At 47.9% G+C, this 7,740-nt stretch overlaps 1 protein-coding gene across 1 annotated transcript in view; it reads right to left on the bottom strand.

Annotated features, from left to right (window-relative positions):
* LOC135820766 (uncharacterized) overlaps positions 1–7,740 on the bottom strand; it is a 29,247-nt gene continuing 21,507 nt past the window's right edge. The window contains exons 9-11 of the mRNA XM_065333797.1: positions 7,086–7,162; positions 6,458–6,689; positions 1–1,260 (exon numbers count right to left, since the gene is read on the bottom strand). Coding sequence (XP_065189869.1) covers positions 1,236–1,260; positions 6,458–6,689; positions 7,086–7,162 — 334 coding nt within the window. The 3' untranslated portion in view covers positions 1–1,235. The remainder of the gene's footprint in view (positions 1,261–6,457; positions 6,690–7,085; positions 7,163–7,740) is intronic.

Raw genomic sequence — 7,740 nt, 5'->3', positions numbered from 1 at the left:
TCGATTCTAGTCAAATCTTTACTTCCTGGGGCATGTCACATGACAGCCCTAACTGAGAGGAGCGTGTACTTAGTCTTTTGAAAATCGAGTCAGACCGACCGACTGCTGTGGTTGTGCAGTGCCGGGGTCCGGCTTGAATACAATGAATGCTATAGTGATTGCACATAATTAAAAACACTGCAAAATGCCGGAGCAGGCGAAAAACTTGAAAAAACGGCAAAATACGAGCGCAGGATGCAGAAGCTGAATTGCAACTTCCGGGTGAGGAAGTAGGGGGGGGGGGGGGGGGCACACTCCAAATAAAGGAAAAATATCAAGAGTGGAACAAGGTGGGACTCCAGTTCAAGAATATTCACATTGCTTGTGTAAGACGCAGCGACACTAGCGAAGCAGCGGTTTGATCAAATCAAAATCTGTCCTTGATATGCATGCACAGACGAGGTGTCTGTGCGTCCTGCCGGACGTATTTGCATGTACAGTCATGTATGCATGTGTGTGTCAGCGCATGTGTGCACATCGGCATGTGTGTGTGTCAGCGCATGTGTGCACATCGGCATGTGTGTGTGTCAGCGCATGTGTGCACATCGGCATGTGTGTGTGTATATATGTGTGTGTGTGTGTGTGTGTGTGTGTGTGTGTGTGTATGTATGTGTGTGCGTGCGTGCGTGCGTGCATGTGTGTGTGTGTGTGTGTGTGTCAACGTAACGGTATTTGTGATACATTGCTACTTCTAAAGCATTGCTAAATCTAAAGGAAAACTTGGGGAAATGATAAATCAAACAAATATGCAAAACGGGTGTGGGAAACCCAATAAAGTTGTATGAAGAAAATCAAAAGTGCTACGCTCCATAATAATTATGTGTAGTTTACGCAAAGAATTTTAAAAGAAAATATTAATTTTTACCAATAATTCAATAACTGGCGGGAGACGGTGCAAAAAAAAAGATAAAAAGTACCTAGAAAACGATCATTCAATTCCCTTGGCATCCATTACGAACCAAATCAGAACATGCAGAACAAAGAAATGAATGAAAAACCTGATGCAGGGCATGATTCCGTGTGACTATTGTCCATGTCCAAAGTGCAGCCTGAACACTACTTTGAGCAAGCACTCCACTGCGCAAGGCACTGGACAGAGATAGGTGTTGGCCACCACGGACAGCACATGGCAAACCTACGCGGAGCATCAGGTTTTGTCGGGCGCCTTGCCGGCTAGGAACGACCGGATCGTGAGCTCAACCATCAATGAACTGTGCACGCCTAAGAGGGAGTGCAAAAACAAACATAAACAGACAGAAGAACACCCATGGTGAACAGGTACATTAAAACCTGTCAATGCGCGCCACTCGGATAAGGCAACCACCATCCTACTGTGGTGGACATGGAAATCCGGTCGCACGCCTAGCGGTCCCAGGGCGCTGGCCATGCAGCCGTCGATAAGCGGTATACACATGCATTTATGCGCTGCAGCGCGCTGGTCGCATAGGATCAACAAGTGCACTTCACGCAGCGTTCTGTACGCGCTGAGGGTGCCGGCCCGGACTGGATTTCCATGTACGCTACAGTAGAAGACCACTGCAACCAGGATCGACCCAGGGATGCTATTTCCAGTCAAACGACCCTTGATGAGGCGACCAGCTGGCAATAGAGACCATATTTTGAATGTCTCTCGAGCAGTCATCTTGAACCGATTTCACTGTGCTATCTCATACCGAGCGGCAGATCCTGCCAAGTTCTGTCTTTAGCATTATCGAACTTCCGGCAGTATCGCTGCATTTACATTCACAATCATGTTCACAAGTACATGTACATTGCTGTATGGGTATATTCATATCATGTACCTGTACAAGCACATGTACACTGCTGTATGGGTATATTCATATCATGTACCTGTACAAGCACATGTACACTGCTGTATGGGTATATTCATATCATGTACCTGTACAAGCACATGTACACTGCTGTATGGGTATATTCATATCATGTACCTGTACAAGCACATGTACACTGCTGTATGGGTATATTCATATCATGTACCTGTACAAGCACATGTACACTGCTGTATGGGTATATTCATATCATGTACCTGTACAAGCACATGTACACTGCTGTATGGGCATATTCATATCATGTACCTGTACAAGCACATGTACACTGCTGTATGGGCATATTCACATGTGCTAGTAAACATTGTACTACACAGTATTGCATGTATTGTAGCACCCTGCACTGTCTGTGTGTTTCCATATGCAGTTTGCAGTTCCCTTCGACTGTACTGTACACATTCACACTGTATGCATTCACCCCCCCCCCCCCCCCAACACTGTTTGCAGACATCATGATTAGTGTTGTGTACGGGTAGTCGGGTACCCGTGCTACCCGTGAAGACCTCGGGTAGACGGGTAAAGAATAATACCCGAGACCCGAAGTCGCTGATGACATGAAGTGCAGTAAAAAAGAAAGAAAATATCGTGTCCGTTCACGAAGGGAACTCACGACGGCCTCCAACACCCGGTAAACCCTCTAGCGGCAGATGCAGCTCCTAACGGTGGGGGTGAGTGGATAAGTCTCACAGCCACTGGCACAAGTGCCGATAAACCCCACTACTGCCAATAGGCATTAGCCGCATCCATGTACCCCTTGTGCCTGGCCACAAGTTCCCAGTTGACTGTGGGTAGCAACACGGCTGGATAAACCGCTCCCAGGCAGGATTTGAACCAGGTACCTCTCGTATCTCAATCATGGTCTTTGACCAACCCACTGTGCCTGCCATCAAGTACAGTGCACGTGTACAAATTCATGTAATACTCCGCATGTCTTGCCAGTATGTAAGGGAAGGGGTGCATTGTGGTGTTACCGTGGAAACATTACCCGATCGGGTACCCGTGCTACCCGTGGAAAACTATCCGAACCCGATACCCGAAGAAAATGCTACCCGACTCAGCCCTTATCATAATTATTGTGGACCTTTCCGGAGCTCTAATGGGCCATTCGCACAACACCCAAAACATGGCAAACATGGCGTTGTCCGAATAGCCATGACAACATAGAACGTGGCGGGGAAAAACCGGTCAATTGAACACCTGGTACAGAAACATAGACGACGTATCCAGATTAGGACCCCGGTACCGAGATTCGTTCTGCTGTTCCCGGCAGTTTGTTAAAAAAAAAAGCGGTGCGCACAGCTGTAGGAAAAGCGTGTATGTGCCTTTGTGAATGTACATGCACTTGCATGAAAACAATGTTTGACAGTACGTGGAATTCCAAAACGTGACACGTATTGTAATGTAGTATGAACAGCCTAAACGGGATTACCGATTGTTTCATAAAATGAAACATTTCGCTCATATTTTGCTTCTGTTTGCTTGTGCATGGGTGTGTGACCATGCACGTGCATGTATGTATGCAGAAATATGCTGTGCTTGTGTTCATGTGTAAGGGCAATGTCAGTCGATAACCAGTCGATAGTCAGTCGATACGATTGAATCTAATCGATAAGTAAATTGGGTCAGTCGTTTCACCCCTAGTTTCGGTATTTTCCACCAAAGCCTTTCGGCAGGGAAAGCCATCTCAAACACAATATTGATTTTAAAGGGGAAGTTAAGGCAAAAATTAAAATTTCACCAGTTGTAGTCTTCGGGGTGCTGAGTCGAATGGTCGTGGTCCGAGGAAGCTGAGACGCTCCATTCCTACTTGAATCCCAATCGAACTCGCGCACTTCCACCGAAACTGGGTGACTGCGCCCTACTAGATGGGGATTTGTATGCAAAATGTCACTAAAAGCGCCATTTCGTTCTTATAAAAGCACGGATGACCGCGATTGGCCCATATGTTGTAGTCTTTTGGACGCTGAGTCGACTGGTTTTGGTCCGAAAAGGCTGCGATGCAGCGTTCCTCCTTTATTCCCAATCGAACATGGTTGAAGAAGCGGTCACGTGGTCCTGGGTGCCCAAATCACCTGGTCACCACGCCAGCAGGTGACAACTTTCACACCAAGGTTCAACTCGAGTTCAACTCGAGTGACAGGACTGCACCCAAAAAAGGTCAAACAGGCTAGTAAGTTGTACCCTTCAGGCACGGTGACCAGGTGACTGGTGTACGCAGGAGCACGTGACCGCTTGTTCAACCATGTTCGATTGGGAATAAAGGAGGAACGCTGCATCGCAGCCTTTTCGGACCAAAACCAGTGGACTCAGCATCCAAAAGACTACAACATATGGGCCAATCGCGGTCATCCGTGCTTTTATAAGAACGAAATGGCGCTTTTAGTGACATTTTGCATACAAATCCCCATCTAGTAGGGCGCAGTCACCCAGTTTCGGTGGAAGTGCGCGAGTTCGATTGGGATTCAAGTAGGAAGGGAGCGTCTCAGCTTCCTCGGACCACGACCATTCGACTCAGCACCCCGAAGACTACAACTGGTGAAATTTTAATTTTTGCCTTAACTTCCCCTTTAACTTTCGGAAAACAGAAGCATCTGGGCACTCTCCACATGCATTGAAAAATTATTTCCAAAATGAGACTTCTCAAACCCACCCACCCACCTCCAAACGAAAACGTTTTGTTTTGAAAAGCAAAACGACTCGTAACTTTGGATGTCGGCCCCTAAGTTATGAGTTAGTTTTTTGTTGTTGCAGTGATCCATTCATGAAAGAAACGGGGGTTTGCCAACTGACAACCACTCTATTCAGTTGCTATTCACAATCTAAAAATGTGAAAAATTCTGTAGCATGATGTCATTGTGACTGTGACTGCACACCCCCTGCATTAAAAATTCCTTTATTGTCATGTTGAAAATCAGTATTGACTTTTGGGCCATTCACCCATCGTCCGAACAGGTTCGATGGGTGACTGGCCCGAAACGTCAATAATTTTCAACATCACCATAAAAGCACTTTTCAAAGCAGCGCATGTGCAGACTAGCAACTGAATAGAGCAGTTGTCAGTTGACAAACCCCCAAGGTTTCTTTCATAGTGCAGTTGCGTGATGTCCACAACATTCTCAGTGAGCACTGCATATAACTTATGACAGAAATACTACACTGGTACTGCGTGCAGGATGATAATCTATGTACTTGAAGCCGAAGTACAGTAAGATCGGGCGCCGAAGAACACCTCGCCGAAGAACACCCAGGCTGGAAAACCGGCAAATTTTAAGAACAGTCCAGGCTAGAATTATCAGATTTAAGAACACTAGATCTACATTGTACGTAGATGTACATTGTACATGTATGGGAGGTGAGTACATGTCATGTACACGTGTAAACAGTAACTGCTACATGTACAGTCATTCCCATTTACGACACCCACTAGTTTAGAAGTACTACATTGCACTACATGTACATGTACATGTACATGACAAACGTCATGATGTCACTCGACTTGCCGCGCGCGTGTGAATAAGAACGGCCTGGCTAGAATCAAAAATTTAAGAACTTTCCTAGGCTGCGCTCGAGCCCCTGCTTTCTTCGGCGCCCGATCTTACTGTAGGTATAGTGCATTAGATCTAGCTTCACCACATGCGCTCTCTGGCCTTGCGCATTCACACTACGCACACCATTCACACCAATCACACCACGAACACCAATCACACCATCAACCCTCCTATTACTACAGTATCAGGTACAGCACAGCTCGATTACATCCGGTCGTCGGGATGGTACTATTCATTATGCACCAGTGCATTCAGTGCTGCTCAATCAAATTCGATTGCGTGAGTCGAGTTTGCGTCCAGCACCAGTTCACATTCCAGTGTTTGCAGGCATGGGGCTGCGCAGTGCCAGGCACATACTTGCTTCAGACGATCGGATTTCAAACAGCAGCAGTGTAGTAATGCCAGATAGAATACTAACAGTCGCAATAATACCGTGCTACAGAAAATTTCACATTTTTAGCGGACTTGGTTGCCCATGTTACCCATGCTACAGTCACCGGCCTCAAGCCATTTATTCATATTGCTGGCTCCTCTGGGGTCATCATGCATTCACCATCCTGTCCCCCACCTCCCCTCCCCCCCCCCCTCATTCCAGCTGCTATTGGCTCCTCCGTGTTATCAAGCATTCAGCACCCTTCCCCCTTCCCCCTCCCCCCCCCCCATTCCAGCTGCCGGTACTGGCTTCACCGTGTCATCATGCATTCAGCTCCCTGCCCACCTTCCCCTCCCCCATGCCCCCTCCATCCTGCTCCCTCTCCCTGCCCCTCCCACCACTCCAGCTGGTACTGGCTCCTCTGTGTCATCATGCACTCAGCACCCTACACCCTTCCCCAGGGCTCCCCTCACCTGCCCCCTCCCCCTTCCCAAGCCTGCCCCTGCCCCCCCCCACCCCATGCCCCTCCCATTCCATCTGGTGCTGCTTCCTCTGGGGTCATCATGCATTCTGTGCCCTACCACCTACCCCCTGCCCTAACCCTTCCACTGGTCAAATACTCCACCGGTGTCCGCATGTGTCACACTCACTCAATAATCTGTGCCACTCTCATGACGACTTCCTCCTGAGTGAATGCTGCCAAGATGCACAGAAGCTCCTTGCAGCTGATCGCCTTCTTCTTGACGATGTAGAAGAGCTGACCGGCCACATTGTTGGTATCTGCTAGGCCGTGTCGGTTCTCCTGGATGTAAGTGGTCATGATGCTCTCGAAGTTGTTGACAAACTCACCGGCTGCCATTACCAGCTGCTTGGCCAGTTTCCCTGTAATCCAGAATCAGAACAAGAAAACAGTTTCTCCGTGATCCAGAACCAGATCCAGAAAACAGTTTGAACTTTCTCTGTAATCCAGAACCAGAACAAGAGAATAGTTTCTCTGTAATCCAGAACCAGAACAAGAGAATAGTTTCTCTGTAATCCAGAACCAGAACAAGAGAATAGTTTCTCTGTAATCCAGAACCAGAACAAGAGAATAGAATAGAATATAGAACATAGAAACACAGGATTACGGGTTCAAATGTAGCACCTTCTAAAAAAGAAGAAAAGAAGTTCTTCTTTCGGGTCCTCCACCGGTCTCGTCACTCTCACCTCACGATATATACCTTAATGTGAAAGCCTATGACAAGATGAAAACTAAACAATACAAGTGCGAACACTTACTTCGTTCCGCAACAGTCAAGTACTCCGCCATCTTGTTTCCGAGATCAGTCAAATCGGTAAGTGTCACCAGCTTATCACTGAGAGAAAACAACGATGCGAGCACATGCATACACACACACACACACACACACACACACACACACACACACACACACACACACACACACACACACACACACACACACACACACACACACACTACTACTACTACTACTACTACTAGCAGCATGACTGCCCAGAGGGGCAAGTGTCACCCCTATGGAAAGGGGACCAGAAATCGGGACACGGATCACAAGCAGGACCGCGAATGTCTGGCTAGGTCCTGCTGCCGGCGGAAATTGCGTTTACAACGTGGGCAGCTGAGGGGCAGAGCTGCTCTCTCAGCAGCAGATGGTCTCGCACCACGATTGCAGTTGTGACGCTTGAACCCGGCCGCAGAACGGAAGCATCGCTGACATGTTGGGCAGTGCTGCTGGCAACAAGCTGAAAGTGGCACAGACAGACTGACTGTTGGTGTAGGAGAACTCGTGACAGGCTGGCATCGATGAACAGAGTAGCCACCCTTGCTGCGGAACCACCTCTGGCAGTTCTGGCATTGCACTGATCCACGCTGGAGCTGGATGGGAAGCCGTCTCTGAGTGGTGCACTTGTGCCG

The sequence above is a fragment of the Sycon ciliatum genome, chromosome 7 (assembly GCF_964019385.1).
Source record: "Sycon ciliatum chromosome 7, ocSycCili1.1, whole genome shotgun sequence".
Lineage (NCBI taxonomy): Eukaryota > Metazoa > Porifera > Calcarea > Leucosolenida > Sycettidae > Sycon > Sycon ciliatum.
The sequence above is the reverse complement of the archived record's forward strand: the minus strand, read 5'-3'. Positions and strand labels throughout refer to the sequence as shown.